Source organism: Ambystoma mexicanum, chromosome 5p (genome assembly GCF_040938575.1).
Source record: "Ambystoma mexicanum isolate Mex_15411 chromosome 5p, UKY_AmexF1_1, whole genome shotgun sequence".
In the NCBI taxonomy this organism is placed as follows: Eukaryota; Metazoa; Chordata; class Amphibia; order Caudata; family Ambystomatidae; genus Ambystoma; species Ambystoma mexicanum.
The window spans coordinates 928,140,606-928,165,791 of NC_090930.1; the positions used below are offsets into that span (position 1 = coordinate 928,140,606).

Here is a 25,186-nt window from a genome sequence, read left to right on the forward strand (position 1 = left end):
CAGTGATAGAATGCTTCGCAGCATGGGCCCCCACAGGTACATTCTCTGCATGCTTTAGCCTAGTGCAGTGGGTCTGCAACATTTGGCTCGACAGATGATTTGGACTACATCTCCCAGCAGTTCTAGCTAGCATAGTCAACAGTGAGGTTCAAAACATCTAGAGATCCACGGATTGTGGACCCTTGGCCAAGTGGGAACTCTTAGAGCAGTGCCTGAAACATGTCTGGTATTTTTCCTTCATCATAATTCAGCCTCAAAAAATCAAAGATAGAGTAGGGAAGACCATGTATGACCTTCAGACCAACCATTGACTCTTTGGACTTTATAGCAGTCTTTATTGCCCCGCCATGTGCCATTTATTCTATCCACATCACAGATGAAGGGCTGAATTTGCATTCTGGGACTTGGGGTTCTCTGTTGTTGCTCATAAGCATGGGCCCAGCTTTGAAACGAAAGTGCTGTTGGCTAAAAAAGTCAGGACTTAAAAACAGCTGCTCCTTGATGAAATAAGTATAGTTGGCAGGTATGGTTGAAGTACTATTTATCCTAAATACGTTTCGTCTGCCTTTCTTGCATAAAGTCTTTTATTTTTAAAGTACTGTGACATGTTTCTGTGAACACTAATGTCAGTTGTGAAGAAGACGCGGACATGCGGCGAGCATGTCAGTGATGGCGGGTGCACTTTGCTGCTGTGACGTAGAAGCAAAACTTAGTACATGCGCTTTGCTGCTCTCTTACAGATTTCCGGAACTCGAGTCTCTTTCCGGCGGCTGCTTCACCTTCACGTGTAAGTTAAGAAAGATGTCATACCAGAATGCTAACAACATATTTGTCCACACGTGATCAGCTGTACAATAATGAATGTTAAAACATGATGAGGAAATGGCCTGTTTGAGGCAAGTGGAAGTTACTTATTGCTGAGTATTTTGCGGAGGTGTGGTGGATAGAATTAGAAAACAAGCATTGGTAAAGCCAACAGTTTGGGCTTTTGTGTAGGCATGGGAAAGGCACTTGCCAGGCACAGCCGTAGTGGTATTATCTACCCATTGTTGATAGCAGGTGCAAAATGGTGCATGTACCTAGGTATCGAATAGCAGCACCTGGCAAAAGCTTAAATTGTATGCACACGGCGAAAATGTTTGCTTTGCCTATGCTTGTTTTAACAGGATTTCAGTGGCTTTGCCAAGGCTTGTTTATTAACAGGACGTCAGTAAAGTAAACACAGAGTGTTTGTACATCGCCTGGTAAGACATTTTTGTTACACCAGTAGTGTTACAACTCCCGTGAAGTATTTACCTCTCAGACGACTGCTTTGAACAACCTCTGGCAGGCACTCACTTTGAAGGCAAAGCCTAATAGTAAGACTTGATCAAAGCGAGCTCAAAGAGTTCCCATGAGGAGGTGTTTGGGGCAGGAATGGGTGGGAATGATCATAGGGTCAGCCTGGCCATGGGCAGGCAATGGGTGGGCACATAACCAAACAACACGCGCAGTGTCTGTGCCCTTCCTCATATGCCCCTCCTCCCTATCTGTACTTCAATGCAGCAGTTTCGTCTTATAGACATTGCAAGCAACACCTAATAGTCCAAGATAAAAAGAACTGGCCTTATTGGATTCTTTCCCCACGAATCTCCTCAAACCACTTTTGAAGAGGAGCTTTGCCGGGGCTTCCCTAACGCTAGTGGCCACTCGCGATTTCCTATAAATGTAAGTTTATGTGCAGTCCTTTTATTGCTCCAAGTGGCTGAAACAGGAAGTACGCTTATGATGTTGGTGTTTCACATCCGATTGGGCAATGTGGCACGTTAAAGGAGTGGCACTGTTTTTGTCCCACATGCCATAGTGACTGCATTGTTCAAGCATGTATTAGATCAGGGACGTCATTTCACCAAAATCACAGGTAGAGAAAGTGACATCACATGACCCTTGACCTCTGATGACATCACAGGAAGTGATGTCATTTGACCCCACCCCAAAGTGACATCACAAGAATTGATGGAACACGACCTTTCACCCTCTGACAAAGCAGAAAGTGGCATCACATGGCATTGTTTCCAAGTACACTACAAACAATATGGTTACAATATCACTGTAAAGGGATGTACATTTATTCAAGAATGAATCACCATGTGTATCATTAATATCAACGCATATAGGCCCGTATTACCAAATTACTGTGAATGCAAGCAGACATCCAAGGCCAAACGACAATGATGTGTTATTATATAGCACTTACGCTTAAGCGCTTCATATACAACAAATATACACACAATATTACCCAACCTGTGTTGGTACTCATTTAGCAACCTTAGCAGGATGAAAGACTGAGTTGACCTTGCCGGGAGTCAAACTGGCAACCTGCAGATCACACACACACATTGCAGCAGCGAGCGCGCAGCACAGGGAGCTATATTGACGGCTATAGCTATCAGAAAACCAGACACTCCAGAAACAAAGAGCCACATGCTGCTGTCCACAGCCCAGGATCCTCGATTTAATTAGACAAAAAAAGAAATCAAAGATTTTTTGTTTGTTTTTGTTTAGGGGTAGCAAGGGAGACCACAGGGGTAGCAAGGGAGACCTCACGGGTCGCTTGTGTGACCACTGGCGACCCCTAAATGACATCCCTGTATTAGATGCTGAGCATGGAACATGGAAACTTCACGTTTTATTTATTGGCCCTAGCAGAATTACCTGCAGACACTAGCAGCCAAAGGAGAACCCTCAGAGGAGCAATGTGTGCAGTGGGCGAAGTGTAAAAAGTAAAAAGAAGAGTAGTGAAACTATGTTTCTCTGGCCCGCCCCTTCTACTCACCCTCTAACCCCCCAAACCTCCCTGTGCGCCCCACAGATCCCATACTCAACCCAACTCCCACACAATTCAAATACCATACCTTCCTTTTCTCCACTCCACCCCACACTGCTGTGTTTACAACAGTACTATTAAGACATACGAGAACACATTGAAAGAAAATGCATTAAAATAACCTCCATTAGTTGGTCATTGCGCCCCACATCATGCAGCTTTAAGCAGCCTCCCACGTCCAGTCACCGACCATTCCCACCTCTTAATGGACACTCCTAGGGCTATAATCGCACACCCCGGCCCATTATCTGTACAGACACTGTCTGCGGCAATCCTTGATTCATGGCAGAAGACATCGATCAGTGGCGAGCGAGGCCTTGTGACTGCTCAGCAATGAACATTATGTCCCAGGCATTCAATATAAAAGAACAAGAACAACCCAGCACCAGCATGGTGTGACACTGGAGGGTTAACAGCAGGGCCCAGGTTCATATCACCAGTAGGAGAGAAGTTACAAAATAAATAAAGGTGTCCTTCACTGCCCTCCTCAAACTGTGCTCTGGGTCACATAAAGTAAGGGAACGATGACTCGCCGTACCCTTTAGTTCCCGCCCACTTTGACGTCTGCATATGTGACACGTCAGTGTGAAACCCCCCACCTACTGGAACACGCTGTTAGACCTCCATTAAAACAGTGAAGACCATGCCTTTTCTATTGCAGGTCCCAAAGTTTATGCTTTAAGACATTTGTTTGAATTTTCCAATATTATTTAATTTAAGAGGTTGAACTATTGTGTCATCAGGACTTATGACACTGCCCTCTGAGTTTAGGCTCATGTATCCAGGGTTCAGTCGCCATTTTTCAGGGGTTAGGCTCTGGTATATAGCATTTAGCCCCCATGAACCCCCGCGACCCTCATCGACCCCATTGACCAGATCCTCATTGTAGAGGCAGGCAGTAAGAAGCAACAGATCTTTGGCCTAGGGTCATCTTGACCACAGCTGCTATGCATAATAGGAATTATTTGTTTGTAGTCTTAAAAGGAACATTGCTAAATTAATATTTTACACTGATTTACACTCCTCTAAATTACTAGATTTTCCTTAAAACACGTGTGTGTGTGTGTGAGGAGGCAAGGGAGAGTTATCCCCCTGTAATGTCTTCCCAGCTTAGGTTTTCTTTTAATTTAACTACTTTCTTTTGCTTTAAACTATTTGCTTTAATTGACAGTGGCATACATTTGAGATACTGTTGATGAGTTGCATTAAGGTTTTGTAAATGTGGTCAGCTATCAGATACAGAAACCGTGAGCTTCTTAAGTGACACCCCCTTGATCATTCTCACCATAGGGCAAGGTGGTGAATGATCATGGAGAATGTGGGGCATTCCACCTGGTCAGACCAGTGTGTGCCCTTACTTCTCCTCTTGGAGGCTGTGGCTTGTCATTCCTGGGTGCCTTGAGGCGTGGACAGTGTGGAGTCCTAGAACTATTGGTGGGCAATATGCGTGCACCCGTGCAGGAGCGATTGAGGCACGAAGGACAGAGCCACCGGCATTGATCTCATCATCCCACAGAAAGATGTTCAACTAGAGCTGGATGCCACATAGCACAGACCAAGCTACAAGCGAGGGAGCAGCCCAGGAGTTCGGGAGTTGTGGTTGGAACATAAGTGGGAAGAGTTGCAGGGAGATAAGTGAACCTTCCCTAGAGAATGGGAATAATGATATGATATAATAGGCTATTTATAACACGCTTAATACCCAGAGGTTTCTAAGCATGGACCGGGGATCGAACCTGTGGTGCTCTGTGGCGTATTGCTTCCAAGGCGAGCACGTTGCCCCTGAGCTATCCTCCCGAGACTAACGGTATGGGGCGGGGATACAAGTGATAATCGTCTTCTGCACACGCTATCAATCCAGACTCTTCCACCACATCACAGTCCCTTTGGAAGAAACCAAGAAAACATTTTACCAAGTGAAGTCTCCATTTTGGAACTAGTAACCGTGCTGGTGGGTGGAAGCAGAGCAACATTAAATCCTCTGAGTAAGAGTGTTCCTGGTCAAAATGCAGGCGCCAACTGCATTATAGAACTCAGAGGCTCCGCACAGCACACACAAAGCTGTAACTGTCCAGAGTCTTTGCTCTCTCTGACCCATGCTCACGCCGGCCGTCTTGTGATTCCCCACTCTTGTCAGAGGCATCTTAGAAGTATCCTCTAAGGATTTCCAAGTGCCTTTTTAAGTATTTCAAAAGTGTAATTTGAGAGTGCACATATGCACAGAACGTTGACAATTTCCCACAATCATAGGGTGATTCCCTGGGAAATAACATGATTCCATTATTCACTATCTGTGCATTGTACATCCATCAATTGTATTGCAAGATTTTCCTGAAGCCCTTGATAAGTTGCGCTTAAATATTCACACTTAAAGTTTGCTAAACCATTTCTACCTACAGAGTGAGAGATGCAGTCACTTACCACAATGTTCACCATAGAGGTGGTCTGTCCCTGATTTGTGTTGGTGGGAATAGTCAAGACCATGGTGGGAATTACCTAGCCACGAGGCCTGAGGACGTCTATGTGATCCTTGAATTGTGTATCCCAGAGCGTTCTTTTATAGAATAGTTTCTACCTGGTGTGTGTCCCCAGCACACCGATGACCCAAGGCATATGCCACACCTCCTTCCAGACTTCACTGTCTGAACTGTGACACTGTCCATGTCTTATTCAGCCCTTTTTTGACAACTACCAGAAAAGGCACTGAGAATATTGTTCCCCTGCTCAACCATCATATTGATTATGGTCCTTTCTTATTTGATTTGTGTTTCATTGAATGCACCCTGTATCTATTGCAAATCCTCTGCCCCATTTTAGGTCTGGCTAGAGAAAGCTCTAGCTTTCTTCCCCAGCTCTTCAAGACACATATTAGTAGGGCCCTACTGTTTACCAACTGCTTTGTGATTGACAAAGTGTATCATGGTGAAATCTCTGTTATAGTGGCAGCCATTTTGTAGACACGAGTGGAACTCTTTAAGCCAGAAACAAAGCTGTTCATCATTGCTTTTTAGAGATTGTTTTTCTTCCATGCTTTTTGGTATATTGATGTGTATTCCCCTTTTGTGATCCATCACACTGTGTTTTCTATGTTTCTGTGATGATTATTATTACTGCTAAAGTCTTTACCAGCCACTGTTGGCGTGACTACACAATTCTATAGAACACAGCCATGATGGATTTGGAGCCTTGTATATAAAACATTTCAAAGCTCACACTCCATCAAGGCCACCATTATGTATGCAGTTCCACAGCCAACTGTAGCAACTGTACCAACATCGCAACTGTAGACGGGGATGTTTTTTTGCAAAGCCCTCTACATTTGTAAGTCCAGTTCAATTGGCTTTTTCCAATGTTTGTTTGTGTTTGCCTTTCACATATTCCACTAAACATCACATGTTGTTTGCCCTATCTCTGTAAATCACCAAAAGATGCACACCAGTCGGGGCAAGGTATTGGATTGCAATGAAACATTGTTACTCATATGGAGAATTCAGGCATTGCATTGTTGTTCTCTTTTATCTTTAGCTGAAGGTGGATTTAAGAAGAAAGCTGACAGCTCAGGTAAGAGTCATGGATGGTGTTGATGAATAAGTTTATACAAGGCAGATATGTACCTTTATTGGCAAAACATAATGGTTGGTAAATCTGGTAGGAATTTAGACCTCATAAAAGTGAGAGACGTAATCTGTCAAGTGTCTCATCAGAGTTCTTCCACTCACCTCCTTCCTAATACAAATTATACGGTATGTAGTATTTATATCGAAAATGCTATAGTGAAAGAAACATATATCGAGTATTTTATAACGAAAACCTTTATACAGAATGAATTTTGGGGTGGGGTAAAGGGTTAATTATTTGGGAGAAACGTTTGGGGTGAATATTTAATGGTGGTAAACAGGGATTGGCGGGGGGCCTGCCCACCCAAAATGCATTCTGTATAAAGGTTTAAGTTATAAAATACTCGATATATGTTTCTTTCACTATAACATTTTCGATATAAAGACATGTAACCCATCAATTCTTAGGTGCCACCAGAACTGACCGCAAAGGTTTTGAGGAGGTCTGCTTGGTCTCTGATCTAATGCCAGGATGGACTGCCACCATGCTGTCAACATAAAGTAAGGAGAGACAGCATATTTAGAGAAGATGGGCAACAAGTCTAAAGGAGGAGAATAAGGGAGCAGCTAGTTCATGCAAGAGGGGCCTGTACCATACAAGGCACGATGAACTAGCCAGTGTAGGGAACGGAGAAAGGGAGGGATGTGATTGGTGGGTCCTCGTGATCAGACCGGCTGCTAAATTCTCTCCAAGCTGGAGATGTAATGGGAATTACCATTGCCCAAAGGGAGGAGGTAGCAGCAGGGACAACACCTGGGTGAAGACCGGAACAAAGTTTGAGAAGACTACACCAAGACGTTACTCCAACAATTCAGATCTTTGCCCATCTTTGGTTTGTGGGTGATATGGCACTAACCCATAAACCAAGGATGGGCTGTGTTGTCCATTTTGGCAGGTTAGAATTCCTGGGTGCTGGCCTAGATGTCTGTCAATAGAGACTGGTGCTTCTGATTAATTTTTTTGATTAATGGCTAATCATACACGAAGCCAGGTAAGCCTCTTCATCAAGTGCACGAGGTAACACATAATGGGGCTGGATTAACAGACAGATGGACTGCATGTGGCTCAAAGCACACACATGGAGCGCCAAGTGTAGTCTGGGGCTTATTGTTCCATTATTAACAGAAGAAAGTACTGCCCGCAAGTGCAAAAGCAGCACTCAGGATTGGCGCAGGATGATTAAATAGAGGGGTGGGTTCATTCTGCAAGTGAACCTATGCTAATATAGACAATTAGCCTCATTACAAGTTTGGTGGTATCCGGCCGGTAAATCCATCAGGATATTACCAAATGGAATTATAATTACCGGCCCTTGGTCTGCTGGAATTACCAGCAGATTCCAAGTGCCGGCAAGGGTGGTTAATCCCATTCCTTGGACTCCATGGGGGGATTGTGTAATACCAGTGCCGGTAATACTGGCTTTTGTTTGGGCGGTGGGGTGCCAGAATAACCTCCAGCTCTTGGCTGGAGGTAAATCAGGCCCCACACTGGCAAACTTGTAGTTTGGTGGTCCAGAAACGTGCCGGTAAACGGAATTACTGGCACGTTAATTCCAGGCTGGCAAACATGTAATGAGGCCCAATGTGCTTGCTCCAAACACTACACAGAAGGAGGCCCCGGACCCACTGAAACCCTTCATTTCACCTCCAAATGTGCACCATGACTCTGTATTCTGTCTGTGCGCCACATTACAGCCCTGCTGAAGATGCTGCTGGTAGCAGGATATCCGTGTGTGAATGATGTTGTGCTGGGGATATCAATGTGACGCATCAAAAGGGCGACCCTACAACTTCTCAAATGGCATCTGCAGGGGTGTTGCTAGGTCTGGAAAAGATCTGGGGCTATGCTAATGTCGGAACCGTTGGGTCCTTTTGGTTGTAACCTCTGAGCTTCTATCCGGGGCTACAACCAAAGGACCCGGGGCTATAGCCCCCTCACCCCGCCCTAGCAACGCCTCTGGGCAGCTGGATATTTGCAAGAAAGAAGCCAGCTCAAAAGTATGATTAAACTCTACAGTACTGGTTTACCAAGAGGTCTCTGCTGGCCGCAGCACTTGACAAGACGCCGTCATAAACCCGATCATAAGACAAAGTTGGAGTCGGACTAGTCATTGTAAAGTGTTATAAGTACTGCTGAGGCCACTGAGGGACCGATCTGATGTTGTGAAAAAAGTAGTCTGGTGTGGAAACCCGACATTCTCCCCTCCAGTTTCGAGCACCACCATTCCAAGGTGGGTGGAAGGATTGGATGCTTTGCAGCAGCAAAAGCTGCACACATCTTTAGTTGGGGGATCAACTTGTGCACCAGTGTCACTGCGAGGATTTCTGAAAAGTCTGACACTTTTCAAATTCACAAATGTCTCCCTGAGCTTTCTGTAAATAAGAAAAGTGGTCTTGGCACCTGGTAAATGCCTTTCTTATTAAGGGAAAACGTGTGCAGTGTATTTTAACTACACCTCACGTGTCGTATTTTAACGTCTTTATAAAAAATATACAACGACACCTCACATGTGTCGTATTTTAACGTCTTTTAAAAAAAATGCAAAAGCAGGGATCTGCCAGGAGAATCCCTTCACAGGGCTTGCCTTGCATTTCGGTTAACTGCCATTGTCAGGCCTTCAATCAAGCCCATGCAAAAGCCAAAGCCTTCATGTCCATAGGCCACATTCTTTGTTGTTCAGAATTTGGTGCATTTAAGAAATGTGTTGTTTCTGCTTGGAAGAACACTTTTCTATTTTTATACGGACCTCTAAATCAAGCCTCAGGGTCCGATTCGGTTGTAGGTTTTAAAATAGGTAAATATCATAATATGCAATGACTCTTTTGTTTATTCCACTTAAAACTAATCCTTTTCGAAATAGGCAATACATATGAAAGAAAGCTATTTTGGAAAAAATGGGGGATGTTTGTGTGTGGTTTGTGTGTGTATCTGAACCACATCTCAGAGCTCGGAAGCACACTGAGGGCCCGATTCTAAACTGTGGCAAAAACTGGAGTGGAAATCTAACATTCTCCCATCCAGTTTCCAGCACCTCTACTCTACGGAGAGTGGAAGTAATGGAGGGGAGCTGTTGTGTTTTCCAGCTGCTAGAGCTCATAAAATCTTTCATTGCGGGAGCAGCGTCTGCAACAGTATCATTACAAGGATTTATAAAAAGTCTGCCATTTTTCGCATTTACTAACGTCTCGTTGAGCCTTCAGTAAATTGGAAAAGTGGTGTTGTCCTGCAGGGAAAAGCATAGATTTTAAAGGAACCACTTGTGCAGAAATGTTGAAGACACCTTACAGATGCTGTATTTGAACTGCTTTTTTCACATGCAAAAGAAGGGCTTTGCAAAGGAGACTCCTCTCAAAGATTCTACCCTGAATTAATGATGATCACCAGGGTGTTGTCAGGCCATAAATCATGCACATGCAAAGGGCGAGCATTTCAGCCTGACTTCCACATTCTTAGTTCAACAGAATATGGAGCTTTTAAGAAAAGTGTTGCTCTCCCATGGAACACCATTTTCCTATTTTTGCATGCACCTCAAAACAAACATCCCACAGAACAGGTATGAGCCCTTGGTTGTTCTCAGTTCGGGTGCCCTCACACTTTCGACACATTTCTGTCTGTAGAGAATTACAGCACCATTGCTACTCCTCGCTAATGCTGCCAGAAAAGGCAGAAACACAAGTGTGGGGTTGTTGCCGATACTTTCCAAGCAGGTTGGTGCTGGACTTTCCTTGTGGGTGCGACCGGAAGTGTATACCTCTCATCTGGATGCTGCTGGGAGCTAAAACATAATTGCAGACCCCCCTAAAATGGGCACCTTCTGGCTTAACATGTTATTGGGCCATGTTTCTTCCCAGAAGAAGGGCTTGCACAAGTTTGACAAAAAAAAGAAAAATAATATTTTTCAATGAAAGAAGGTAAAAAATTGCACCCGCCAAAGAAAGCAAACTATCTCTAAAATGTCAAACTTGCAAATTGACTGTACCTTAAAACTAAGGAAAGCGAGGCACAACCATTAACCCCCTCTCTTTGCCTTCCTTTGATCTTGCTCCTCGTTCAAAGTGGGGGGGCATCAGCCCCTGATGCTTCAACAGCCTAGCTAAACCCACAAAGAAACCAGGAAGTCACAGCGCTATTTATAGAAGCCCAAATCTCCACTAAAACTCCCCAATCTTGTGCAAGACATCCAGGAACTCTGATTTCCTCGCCAATGGACCTTGGAAATGCCACCTTCCTTACCGAGGGCCGCGCTTTCCTGAATTGCTGAATGGGATTTGGCAGGATCAGGTTCCTGATCTTGCACAAGCTGTGCATGGAGATGTATCTCATCTGACTGCACTGAATGCCTATGTCAGCACTGGAATGACTTAGGATTTAGGAAACCTCTTTTAGGCGGTCTGGTGTTATTCAATCGGAGCTCCTGGCTAGATATTTTTAGGGTTACATTCCATGATGAGCTCAAACTTATAATTGCCCAAAAGGCAGATCCTTAAACCCCTGTACAGTGTATCTTTAGGTGTTTCCCACTATCTGTGGCTCAGCTTTTCATCAGCGGAGGATGCACAGTAGGAACATTACACATCATCTGTAATCACCCATCAGAAGGAGTAAAACATTCAATCTTTGTGTTGTATTTTTCAGCTGACAGTCTATTCAAGTTGAAGATGGACAGCTCAGGTAAGGCCTTCGGTTGCCATAATGTTGATCTTTCTAAAGAACACTTTGAATGCATTTTTGACCAAATGGTCAAGGAAAACGGTCTAGAAGTCCTGGTAAATGGTACATACTGTCTAACGATGGTTAGTTTGGCGCAAAGGTTTGTTAAAAGATGTACACGTCATCTATCAGGACCTCAAACCAGCCTCCCACTCCCCACTTGACTTCTTTACTGGTTCCTTCAACACAATAAGGAGAGCCGAAGAAAGTGTCAGGGATCAAACATGTAAATAATTATAAAAACAGCTGTCCATTTTTCTGTGACTCTGTGTTACTCTAGTTTAGGGGCCATCCTCATGCAATGTGACTGAGTTTCGCATAGCACAATCTCTGCCATTTGGGGGACCACGACGCCCAAATGTATTTCCCTTCATTGCCTGATGGGACCCCCCTTGTTATGATGGTATCACAGAATGATAGAGGCTGACAATCAATACAGTGCCTGGAGTGTGTTATGTTCCTCTTAGGAAATTGCTAATAGACTATTGAGGGACATTTCTCTGAAGTCACTTAAACAAATGCTCTGTTCAACATTTTCAGACAAGAACAATGTGGCATCCGCTGCCATATTATAAGTGCTTGCATTGTGCTAGCTTAGCAAAATAGTTGAGCAAAATGGCTGACTAAAGTGGGCCCCAAAATGAATTTATTTTCAGAGTTAATGCCCCCATTTTCGAAAAATACTTGGGCTGGGGGTGGATGTACATTTTTTTAAACAATCGAAACATTATGCTTAGGAACAAGGGCTCATGTAAGAAATGTCTTCTCAGAATCATGGGTCCAACCATTGCTTATTTAAGCAATGGAGCACATCTCTTCTTTGTGAGCTTCAGTCAGCTGCCCACTACAAGGGTACAATAAGAGAACAGACTGCTGCATAAATGCTATTATTACCATATACAGAATATACATCTCAGTATGCAATGTATTACCTCACTTTACAATGTAAACATTTCAGTATAGTCTATGTATCCAGAGGTATCTCAGTAAAAAATAGAAACATCTTACTTTGCATATCACTATGCGGTATGCAGCGAATAGCCCCACGAGCCTAACATTTTGCTTTTACCAGGCCACACTGTGGCCCCTTTATTCTTAAACTGTGAGTGTGGGCACAGACTCACTCACTGATTAGGCACGAAACACATGTCTGGGGTCGCTGGTGGTGTTCTTGTTCAGAGGAGAATTGCCTAGCATTTCAGTGCTGGACTGCCCTTGTGGGTGGGACCAGACTGATATGCAAATGGATATTTTATCTCTGTGAAAGGTGCCGTGAGCTAAAAGGTGGTTGTAGACCCTCCTGAGTGGGCACCTTCCCAGAGAACAGGTTATTTGGCTGTGTTCGTTCTCGGTACAAGGGCTCCACTGACCTTTGCCCCCCCCCCTTCTCCCCCCCAGTCCAGATGAGTTTTGTGTATTGAGATTCAAGCAAACTAGGGGAAACAATTGTTACTGACCTTGCCAATGAAATATTATGCAGGCAAAAACGGGCACATTAGGCTGATTCCACGCGATATTAAGATGCAATCAAAGTTGTCCTGCTGAAATATTCATGATGTGATGCTCCAGCTGACTGCAGAGCTCATTGCCCCCGCGCGGCAGAGAGAGGGAGAGAGAGGATTACACAGGTGGGGAGTAACCCATTTGGCGGGCACTCCTGAACAGTCACCGCTGATTTATTTTAAACCTGTATGCAGCTTGAAGAGCTACTCATGACCAATGACACAGAGAGAGTGTGGATCAAGCTGGCATGTCTGGAGCCCCTCTTCCAAGGGGATGATGCAACAGTGATCAGTGATCTGGTCCACCCAGCCTGCTTTCACTGTTCCTTGGCAGGCAATGGGAATGTGGGCCACTCTTGGAGAGCATCATCCTCGTGCAGCGATCACAAATGATGCAGCAAGTGCTAAAATGTGTTCCACAAAAACACTTCAAAGTAAAATGAAAGACTGTGAAAATCTGAATGAATAAGGTTGAAATTATAGACATGCTATATTTTACAGGTATAAATATCCAGGAAATGGAAAATGTAAGGGTTTACGAAATCGAAATTAAACTGTGACATCATTATTTTGTTTAACACACAATGGTTGAGTTAATCCCTAACTTGTTGCCCTCTCCACTTTCCGTACATTTTAAGCCAATTTCCTAAAGAGGGTTACCTCTCCAACCCCACATTACTTATCACCTAACCCCCATGCAGAATGACTGTTCCTGGCTGCATCCCCACGTTACCTATCACCTAACCCCCATGCAGAATGACTGTTCCTGGCTGCATCCCCACATTACCTATCACCTAACCCCCATGCAGAATGACTGTTCCTGGCTGCATCCCCACATTACCCATCACCTAACCCCCATGCAGAATTCCCCACATTACCTATCACCTAACCCCCATACAGAATGACTGCTCCTGGCTGCATCCCCACGTTACCTATCACCTAACCCCCATGCAGAATGACTGTTCCTGGCTGCATCCCCACGTTACCTATCACCTAACCCCCATGCAGAATGACTGTTCCTGGCTGCATCCCCACGTTACCTATCACCTAACCCTCATGCAGAATGACTGTTCCTGGCTGCATCCCCACGTTACCTATCACCTAACCCCCATGCAGAATGACTGTTCCTGGTTGCATCCCCACGTTACCTATCACCTAACCCCCATGCAGAATGATTGCTCCTGGCTGCATCCCCACGTTACCTATCACCTAAGCCCCATGCAGAATGACTGCTCCTGGCTGCATCCCCACGTTACCTATCACCTAACCCCCATGCAGAATGACTGTTCCTGGCTGCATCCCCACATTACCTATCACCTAACCCCCATGCAGAATTCCCCACATTACCTATCACCTAACCCCCATGCAGAATGACTGTTCCTGGCTGCATCCCCACGTTACCAATCACCTAACTCCCATGCAGAATGACTGCTCCTGGCTGCATCCCCACATTACCTATCACCTAACCCCCATGCAGAATGACTGCTCCTGGTTGCATCCCCACGTTACCTATCACCTAACCCCCATGCAGAATGACTGTTCCTGGCTGCATCCCCACATTACCTATCACCTAACCACCATGCAGAATGACTGTTCCTGGCTGCATCCCCACATTACCTATCACCTAACCCCCATGCAGAATTCCCCACATTACCTATCACCTAATCCCCATGCAGAATGACTGCTCCTGGCTGCATCCCCACGTTACCTATCACCTAACCCCCATGCAGAATGACTGCTCCTGGCTGCATCCCCACGTTACCTATCACCTAACCCCCATGCAGAATGACTGTTCCTGGCTGCATCCCCACGTTACCTATCACCTAACCCCCATGCAGAATGACTGTTCCTGGCTGCATCCCCACATTACCTATCACCTAACCCCCATGCAGAATGACTGTTCCTGGCTGCATCCCCACATTACCTATAACCTAACCCCCATGCAGAATTCCCCACATTACCTATCACCTAACCCCCATGCAGAATTCCCCACATTACCTATCACCTAACCCCCATGCAGAATGACTGTTCCTGGCTGCATCCCCACGTTACCTATCACCTAACCCCCATGCAGAATGACTGCTCCTGGCTGCATCCCCACGTTACCTATCACCTAACCCCCATGCAGAATGACTGTTCCTGGCTGCATCCCCACGTTACCTATCACCTAACCCCCATGCAGAATGACTGTTCCTGGCTGCATCCCCACGTTACCTATCACCTAACCCTCATGCAGAATGACTGTTCCTGGCTGCATCCCCACGTTACCTATCACCTAACCCCCATGCAGAATGACTGTTCCTGGTTGCATCCCCACGTTACCTATCACCTAACCCCCATGCAGAATGACTGCTCCTGGCTGCATCCCCACGTTACCTATCACCTAAGCCCCATGCAGAATGACTGCTCCTGGCTGCATCCCCACGTTACCTATCACCTAACCCCCATGCAGAATGACTGTTCCTGGCTGCATCCCCACATTACCTATCACCTAACCCCCATGCAGAATTCCCCACATTACCTATCACCTAACCCCCATGCAGAATGACTGTTCCTGGCTGCATCCCCACGTTACCTATCACCTAACTCCCATGCAGAATGACTGCTCCTGGCTGCATCCCCACATTACCTATCACCTAACCCCCATGCAGAATGACTGCTCCTGGTTGCATCCCCACGTTACCTATCACCTAACCCCCATGCAGAATGACTGTTCCTGACTGCATCCTCATGTTACCTATCACCTAACCCCCATGCAGAATGACTGTTCCTGGCTGCATCCCCACATTACCTATCACCTAACCACCATGCAGAATGACTGTTCCTGGCTGCATCCCCACATTACCTATCACCTAACCCCCATGCAGAATTCCCCACGTTACCTATCACCTAATCCCCATGCAGAATGACTGCTCCTGGCTGCATCCCCACGTTACCTATCACCTAACCCCCATGCAGAATGACTGCTCCTGGCTGCATCCCCACGTTACCTATCACCTAACCCCCATGCAGAATGACTGTTCCTGGCTGCATCCCCACGTTACCTATCACCTAACCCCCATGCAGAATGACTGTTCCTGGCTGCATCCCCACATTACCTATCACCTAACCCCCATGCAGAATGACTGTTCCTGGCTGCATCCCCACATTACCTATCACCTAACCCCCATGCAGAATTCCCCACATTACCTATCACCTAACCCCCATGCAGAATTCCCCACATTACCTATCACCTAACCCCCATGCAGAATGACTGTTCCTGGCTGCATCCCCACGTTACCTATCACCTAACCCCCATGCAGAATGACTGCTCCTGGCTGCATCCCCACGTTACCTATCACCTAACCCCCATGCAGAATGACTGTTCCTGGCTGCATCCCCACGTTACCTATCACCTAACCCCCATGCAGAATGACTGTTCCTGGCTGCATCCCCACATTACCTATCACCTAACCCCCATGCAGACTTACTGTTCCTGGCTGCATCCCCACGTTACCTATCACCTAACCCCCATGCAGAATGACTGTTCCTGGCTGCATCCCCACGTTACCTATCACCTAACCCCCATGCAGAATGACTGTTCCTGGCTGCATCCCCACATTACCTATCACCTAACCCCCAAGCAGAATTCCCCACATTACCTATCACCTAGCCCCCATGCAGAATGACTGCTCCTGGCTGCATCCCCACGTTACCTATCACCTAACCCCCATGCAGAATGACTGTTCCTGGCTGCATCCCCACGTTACCTATCACCTAACCCCCATGCAGAATTGCTGTTCCTGGCTGCATCCCCACTTTACCTATCACCTAACCCCCATGCAGAATTACTGTTCCTGGCTGCATCCCCACGTTACCTATCACCTAACCCCCATGCAGAATGCTTGCTCCTGGTTGCATCCCCACGTTACCTATCACCTAACCCCCATGCAGAATGACTGTTCCTGGCTGCATCCCCACGTTACCTATCACCTAACCCCCATGCAGAATGACTGTTCCTGGCTGCATCCCCACATTACCTATCACCTAACCACCATGCAGAATGACTGTTCCTGGCTGCATCCCCACATTACCTATCACCTAACCCCCATGCAGAATTCCCCACATTACCTATCACCTAATCCCCATGCAGAATGACTGCTCCTGGCTGCATCCCCACGTTACCTATCACCTAACCCCCATGCAGAATGACTGCTCCTGGCTGCATCCCCACGTTACCTATCACCTAACCCCCATGCAGAATGACTGTTCCTGGCTGCATCCCCACGTTACCTATCACCTAACCCCCATGCAGAATGACTGTTCCTGGCTGCATCCCCACATTACCTATCACCTAACCCCCATGCAGAATGACTGTTCCTGGCTGCATCCCCACATTACCTATCACCTAACCCCCATGCAGAATTCCCCACATTACCTATCACCTAACCCCCATGCAGAATTCCCCACATTACCTATCACCTAACCCCCATGCAGAATGACTGTTCCTGGCTGCATCCCCACGTTACCTATCACCTAACCCCCATGCAGAATGACTGCTCCTGGCTGCATCCCCACGTTACCTATCACCTAACCCCCATGCAGAATGACTGTTCCTGGCTGCATCCCCACGTTACCTATCACCTAACCCCCATGCAGAATGACTGTTCCTGGCTGCATCCCCACATTACCTATCACCTAACCCCCATGCAGACTTACTGTTCCTGGCTGCATCCCCACGTTACCTATCACCTAACCCCCATGCAGAATGACTGTTCCTGGCTGCATCCCCACGTTACCTATCACCTAACCCCCATGCAGAATGACTGTTCCTGGCTGCATCCCCACATTACCTATCACCTAACCCCCATGCAGAATTCCCCACATTACCTATCACCTAGCCCCCATGCAGAATGACTGCTCCTGGCTGCATCCCCACGTTACCTATCACCTAACCCCCATGCAGAATGACTGTTCCTGGCTGCATCCCCACGTTACCTATCACCTAACCCCCATGCAGAATTGCTGTTCCTGGCTGCATCCCCACGTTACCTATCACCTAAGCCCCATGCAGACTTACTGTTCCTGGCTGCATCCCCACGTTAGCTATCATCTAACCCCCATGCAGAATGACTGTTCCTGGCTGCATCCCCACGTTACCTATCACCTAACCCCCATGCAGACTTACTGTTCCTGGCTGCATCCCCACGTTACCTATCACCTAACCCCCATGCAGAATGACTGTTCCTGGCTGCATCCCCACGTTACCTATCACCTAACCCCCATGCAGAATGACTGTTCCTGGCTGCATCCCCACGTTACCTATCACCTAACCCCCATGCAGAATGACTGTTCCTGGCTGCATCCCCACGTTACCTATCACCTAACTCCCATGCAGAATGACTGTTCCTGGCTGCATCCCCACGTTACCTATCACCTAACCCCCATGCAGAATGACTGTTCCTGGCTGCATCCCCACGTTACCTATCACCTAACCCCCATGCAGAATTGCTTTTCCTGGCTGCACCCCCACGTTACCTATCACCTAACCCCCATGCAGAATGACTGCTCCTGGCTGCATCCCCACGTTACCTATCACCTAACCCCCATGCAGAATGACTGTTCCTGGCTGCATCCCCGCGTTACCTATCACCTAGCCCCCATGCAGAATTACTGTTCCTGGCTGCATCCCCACGTTACCTATCACCTAACCCCCATGCAGAATGACTGTTCCTGGCTGCATCCCCACGTTACCTATCACCTAACCCCCATGCAGAATTGCTTTTCCTGGCTGCACCCCCACGTTACCTATCACCTAACCCCCATGCAGAATGACTGCTCCTGGCTGCATCCCCACGTTACCTATCACCTAACCCCCATGCAGAATGACTGTTCTTGGCTGCATCCCCACGTTACCTATCACCTAACCCCCATGCAGACTTACTGTTCCTGGCTGCATCCCCACGTTACCTATCACCTAACCCCCATGCAGAATTACTGTTCCTGGCTGCATCCCCACGTTACCTATCACCTTACCCCCATGCAGAATTACTGTTCCTGGCTGCATCCCCACGTTACCTATCACCTAACCCCCATGCAGACTTACTGTTCCTGGCTGCATCCCCACGTTACCTATCACCTAACCCCCATGCAGAACGACTGCTCCTGGCTGCATCCCCACGTTACCTATCACCTAACCCCCATGCAGAATGACTGTTCCTGGCTGCATCCCCACATTACCTATCACCTAACCCCCATGCAGAATTGCTGTTCCTGGCTGCATCCCCACGTTACCTATCACCTAACCCCCACGTTACCTATCACCTAACCCCCATGCAGAATTGCTGTTCCTGGCTGCATCCCCACGTTACCTATCACCTAACCCGCATATAGAATGACTGCTCCTGTCTGCATCCCCACGTTACCTATCACCTAACCCCCATGCAGAATGACTGTTCCTGGCTGCATCCCCACGTTACCTATCACCTAACCCCCATGCAGAATGACTGTTCCTGGCTGCATCCCCACGTTACCTATCACCTAACCCCCATGCAGAATGACTGTTCCTGGCTGCATCCCCACGTTACCTATCACCTAACCCCCATGCAGAATTATTGTTCCTGGCTGCATCCCCACATTACCTATCACCTAACCCCCATGCAGAATTACTGTTCCTGGGTGCATCCCCACGTTACCTATCACCTAAGCCCCATGCAGACTTACTGTTCCTGGCTGCATCCCCACGTTACCTATCACCTAACCCCCATGCAGACTTACTGTTCCTGGCTGCATCCCCACGTTACCTATCACCTAACCCCAATGCAGAATTACTGTTCCTGGGTGCATCCCCACGTTACCTATCACCTAAGCCCCATGCAGACTTACTGTTCCTGGCTGCATCCCCACGTTACCTATCACCTAACCCCCATGCAGAATTACTGTTCCTGGCTGCAACCCCACGTTACCTATCACCTAAGCCCCATGCAGACTGACTGTTCCTGGCTGCATCCCCACGTTACCTATCACCTAACCCACATGCAGAATTACTGTTCCAGGGTGCATCCCCACATTACCTATCACCTAAGCCCCATGCAGAATTACTGTTCCAGGGTGCATCCCCACGTTACCTATCACCTAAGCCCCATGCAGACTTACTGTTCCAGGCTGCATCCCCACGTTACCTATCACCTAAGCCCCATGCAGACTTACTGTTCCTGGCTGCATCCCCACGTTACCTATCACCTAACCCCCATGCAGAATTACTGTTCCTGGGTGCATCCCCACGTTACCTATCACCTAAGCCCCATGCAGACTTACTGTTCCTGGCTGCATCCCCACGTTACCTATCACCTAACCCCCATGCAGACTTACTGTTCCTGGCTGCATCCCCACATTACCTATCACCTAAGCCCCATGCAGACTTACTGTTCCTGGCTGCATCCCCACATTACCTATCACCTAAGCCCCATGCAGACTTACTGATCCTGGCTGCATCCCCACATTACCTATCACCTAAGCCCCATGCAGACTTACTGATCCTGGCTGCATCCCCACATTACCTATCACCTAAGCCCCATGCAGACTTACTGTTCCTGGCTGCATCCCCACATTACCTATCACCTAAGCCCCATGCAGACTTACTGTTCCTGGCTGCATCCCCACATTACCTATCACCTAAGCCCCATGCAGACTTACTGTTCCTGGCTGCATCCCCACATTACCTATCACCTAAGCCCCATGCAGACTTACTGTTCCTGGCTGCATCCCCACGTTACCTATCACCTAAGCCCCATGCAGACTTACTGTTCCTGGCTGCATCCCCACGTTACCTATCACCTAAGCCCCATGCAGACTTACTGTTCCTGGCTGCATCCCCACGTTACCTATCACCTAACCCCCATGCAGAATGACTGTTCCTGGCTGCATCCCCACATTACCTATCACCTAACCCCATGCAGAATTACTGTTCCTGGCTGCATCCCCACATTACTTATCACCTAAGCCCCATGCAGACTTACTGTTCCTGGCTGCATCCCCACATTACCTATCACCTAACCCCCATGCAGAATTACTGTTCCTGGCTGCATCCCCACATTACCTATCACCTAACCCCATGCAGAATTACTGTTCCTGGCTGCATCCCCACGTTACCTATCACCTAACCCCCATGCAGACTTACTGTTCCTGGCTGCATCCCCACGTTACCTATCACCTAACCCCCATGCAGAATGACTGTTCCTGGCTGCATCCCCACGTTACCTATCACCTAACCCCCATGCAGAATGACTGTTCCTGGCTGCATCCCCACATTACCTATCACCTAAGCCCCATGCAGACTTACTGTTCCTGGCTGCATCCCCACATTACCTATCACCTAAGCCCCATGCAGACTTACTGTTCCTGGCTGCATCCCCAAATTACCTATCACCTAAGCCCCATGCAGACTTACTGTTCCTGGCTGCATCCCCACGTTACCTATCACCTAAGCCCCATGCAGAATGACTGTTCCTGGCTGCATCCCCACGTTTGCCCCTTATGCTGCCCGTGGATGTCTATTTTAAAATTCAACTTTTTTGTTTGTTCTGCATTTTCAAATTCAAACTTTTGTGTTTTCTCTAATTTTCACCTGACTTTTTGTTTTGAGCATATTATCTTGGGAGTATTTGATTTTGAGGTGTTACTTTTTTAAAGTGAATTCTTATAGTGATTTGGTCTATTTGCCTCTACAAATGTCAGTGCCTCAAAGAACCACTTCTATGTTTCAACTTACACTGAATTCCATGTTTCTTGTTTAGCATCTTTAGACTTTTAAGTCTGCTTCCGTACCATCTTTTCCTGGGACGTGACGGCGTGACGCCGCATGACACCGCTGGATACCCGCAGCAGCGGCGCATGGGAACAACCCACCATTTTGTGATCATTCTTTTTGACTGTTGCACAATGCACCTTTCTGTTGTAAAATGTAATGGGACTCTGACTTTCATTTTCAATTGCACACTAACAGGTGTTTCTCTTCCTGCATAAATAAAAGAGAATTGTGAATCTGCAAGACTGGTGTCAAATGTACAAACCCTTTACAATCTTCAAAGAATAGAAACATATGATGCCATGGGGTGGATCACCCAGAACACACAACAAGTGCAGATGTTGCAACGCCTTTATTTTGTCTCTCAAGGTGAAGGGATTAGTGTAAAGCCTACTGGAAAGGGAACCAACTTAAAATTAAACTCTAAGACAAGAGTAGGAGGAAAGAGCAATGCGTCCATTGAAGGCCTACCCTAAAAAGACCTAATGTCCTTAGTCCAATATCCAGTCACTAAATGAAATCAGCGCATATGTCATTCACACCCAGAAATGTGTCCTTCAGTTTACTCACAGCCTCAGCACACTTCCTTGTCTTGCCCCTGGTATCATCTGACAAGGCCAAGGTAGCCTAGTCTCCTGGGATGCGGTCGCCCTGCAACTCCTACCGAGGCAAGCCCTGCAGCTTCGCCTCTTTCCTTACTGGTTCTTCTGGGTAGGATACCCATACCTCAGCATTTGTTAGGATGCAGGGATTTTGGTCCTCCAGGCAAGAGTTCCTCCAGGGTTGCAAACTTGTATAGTTCGCAATGTTGGCTCAGCCGTTAACCTCGGTACCCGGGCCAAGACCCCGTCAGGGCACTCTTCAGCTTCTCCTTCCAGTGCCTGGCTCTGGTACGCCTTTGGGCCCAGACTCTTTAGTCTAACCTTCCCTTCATGCCTGCCATGTGAATATCAAGTGTGGTGATGTTTCACTATTTGGATTGGTCCCATGGACCGAGATCTCAGAAGGCTTGTCTTCCTTCTTGGGATCAGGCAGCTGCATCATGGCAGTTGACTGATCCAGCATCATGATTTCCCTGTTCACGTGTAACTGTAACTTTGTTTTCCTTCGGTGGGCATACCCATGCGGCGCACTGATGTTTGGGCTGCGTTTTTTTCTAGTTATCGTATGATTTCTGTTAGGCTGTGGTTTTTGTACCATGCTAGGGCTCTCTCACCAAAGGTGCGCTGTTTACTCTCTGCATGTGGAAGTGCCACCAGGACCTGGGGTGAATGATAAATCACAGGCTTCCGTTAAATGAATGTACAACCGTACCTGGGACTGATTGTCTTTGGTTTCTTCCCCTGGGGAATAGTTCTGACATCTGGACCTAATTCTGGGCCTTCCCCCTTCCTTACTCATGAGACATATTTCTCCCTAGTTGGCTTGCAGGCTTTACACAGAAATGGGCAGCTGCTCTACCCTTGTCGGGGTACCCGAGGGAGAACTGTGTGAGCACAAGGGGATGCCCCATATACCACCTCCAGGGGTCGCATAACGTATTGGGTGGCTTCCCATGACCCCTAGAGTTCCGCAGTCTACCTCAGTGGGTGATTTGAAGGCGATCATTTCACAATGAGAACGTCCCATTTTGGACGCTTTTAGTAGAGGGCATTTGCCAACAAATCTTAAAGGCACTTTAAAGATTGTGCAGATGACACACCCGATCCGGTAAGATTGACTGGTAGCCGGGAGGCTACTCTTGCCTTATTTAACATCATCGAAGCATGGATGGGGAGCAGTTGTCCAACTCTAAATTAGTCAAAGACTGAACTCCTGTCGTTAACCACTGATTTTCTAAGATCTAAAATAAAAACGCTGTATCTTCCCATCGAGATCTCGAAACTGTATAAATTCAAAGGACGATGTCTGGTCACTGGGCGTCCTGCTTGATTCCTCGCTCAACCAATGTCATTGCGAGGTCTTCCAGCTACTATCTCTTGTGGCTGCCTTTTGGTGACTGAAGTAAACTGTGACAATACGGCTCGTGCTATTATTGGCACCACACTCGACGGTTGTAATGTTGTCTACCCAGTAGTAAACAAAGGCATTATTTCACTACTCCGGGTCCTACAACACACCACTGGCAGAATTATTACAAACACACCACGGTGTTTTCACATATCTGGCTGACAGTTATGATTTGCATTATGCATTTACCTTCACCCATAAAACAGTCTGGGCTAATTTTCGGCCCTGCGTTAAGTAAATGGAAGGTGTGAAAGCTGTGCGTAAGACTGTTATGCCTTCCATTCATGCCACGTCCCATTTTCATCAATTTGTATGGCACGGAAGAGGTGCGGAACGCAACTTGCATTCCCGCCCTCCCTTTCTCTCTGCCATACAAATACTCCAGCATTTGCTCACGCATGCATTTTCATGCAGGCGCAAATGCTGGGGATCCCTATGGAGCCCGCTGGCTTTTTGCAGCAGCAAAAAATGGGCAGACGCAATAGGGATCGATTGTATGGCAGGCAGCGTTTACTTCATTTCCATGGCAGAGTGCAAAAGTGCAGGGCAAAAGGCTGTGTACATGCTTGTGCAAATGATGCCAATTTGGCGGCGGGAAGCCGTTTACGTTGCAGCGCTGACATAACGGCTCTATGCATTAAAATTGCGGTGTCCAATGAAATGAGCTCCTCTGTGTCCGGCACTGGAGTAACGGCGGCATGAACCAAAGAGGCTTCTAAGGTATAGCAATACATTGTTATCCGCTATATAAATACAAAATAGAAATATAATGTGATTTTATCTATCTGTCCCAAGCAGTATAGAAAACAATCTGGCACGTTAATGCCAAGTGGCCCAAAAGCACAGCAGACACTCTTCTCTGCACATCTTATGCACTTTGGCAAAACAATATTTGTCACTGAAGTGCATGAAGGTAACATGAGAGACTAGTGAGGCAATAGACTAGATGGGAAACCTAGTCACACAACCGCTCTCCGTTTGTACCCAGTCTGGGTAATGTGACAGTGTGAACATAATATATGGAATTAAGTGCCCATGTGGAAAATATTATGTCGGCCAATCCACGAGAGCTGCTAAAGTACGATGGAATGAGCACCGCTCGTGCATCCGGAATTCCAATCCCATCTAGTCTATTGCCTCACTTGTTTTCTTGGGTCAGGGTGACTCCAGACCCTTCTCAGCCTGCTCCCGCAAGTGTTTAGATATTTTTTGCTAAAATTTAAAATACTAATACGGACTGAAGACGACAAATAATAATATTTACCCTGTGGTGCCCACTTATTTCTCTTTTTCTCGTCCCTCCTGAACATGAGAGACTAGGCCACACATGGGGGGCGTCCCTAGAGTGAAAAGCATGCACACTTCGTGTGTGTTCCTGTATAAGAGTTAGTAGGCTTGTTCATGAAAAAGTGTCATAATGGGTTTGTAGAATTAAAATGCTCACAATTCGGAACCATGTGCTTCTCAGGTTGCTTTCTATGCCTATTTCTCCAGGAACCCAGTCATTATATTTAGAAGCATAACACTTCTGATGCCGGCTGATAGATGTTCTGTCATGCTTGTATGGGGCACGTTCTTAATCGTGTGTCTCCTGAAATCTTCCTTAGGACCATTGAAAGCAGCAGGGCCCCTGATTGCCGAAGCCCAAAAGACCGATCATAGCCCCTCGCATGTCATCAACCCATACAGGCATGA

At 47.0% G+C, this 25,186-nt stretch overlaps 1 protein-coding gene across 1 annotated transcript in view; it reads left to right on the forward strand.

The window, feature by feature from the left end:
* The window catches only part of LOC138481293 (thread biopolymer filament subunit gamma-like), a 42,906-nt gene extending 21,182 nt beyond the window's left edge, over positions 1–21,724 (forward strand). The window contains exons 7-10 of the mRNA XM_069613362.1: positions 741–787; positions 6,392–6,427; positions 11,120–11,155; positions 21,471–21,724. Coding sequence (XP_069469463.1) covers positions 741–787; positions 6,392–6,427; positions 11,120–11,155; positions 21,471–21,487 — 136 coding nt within the window. The 3' untranslated portion in view covers positions 21,488–21,724. The remainder of the gene's footprint in view (positions 1–740; positions 788–6,391; positions 6,428–11,119; positions 11,156–21,470) is intronic.
* The last annotated feature ends 3,462 nt before the right edge of the window (positions 21,725–25,186 follow it).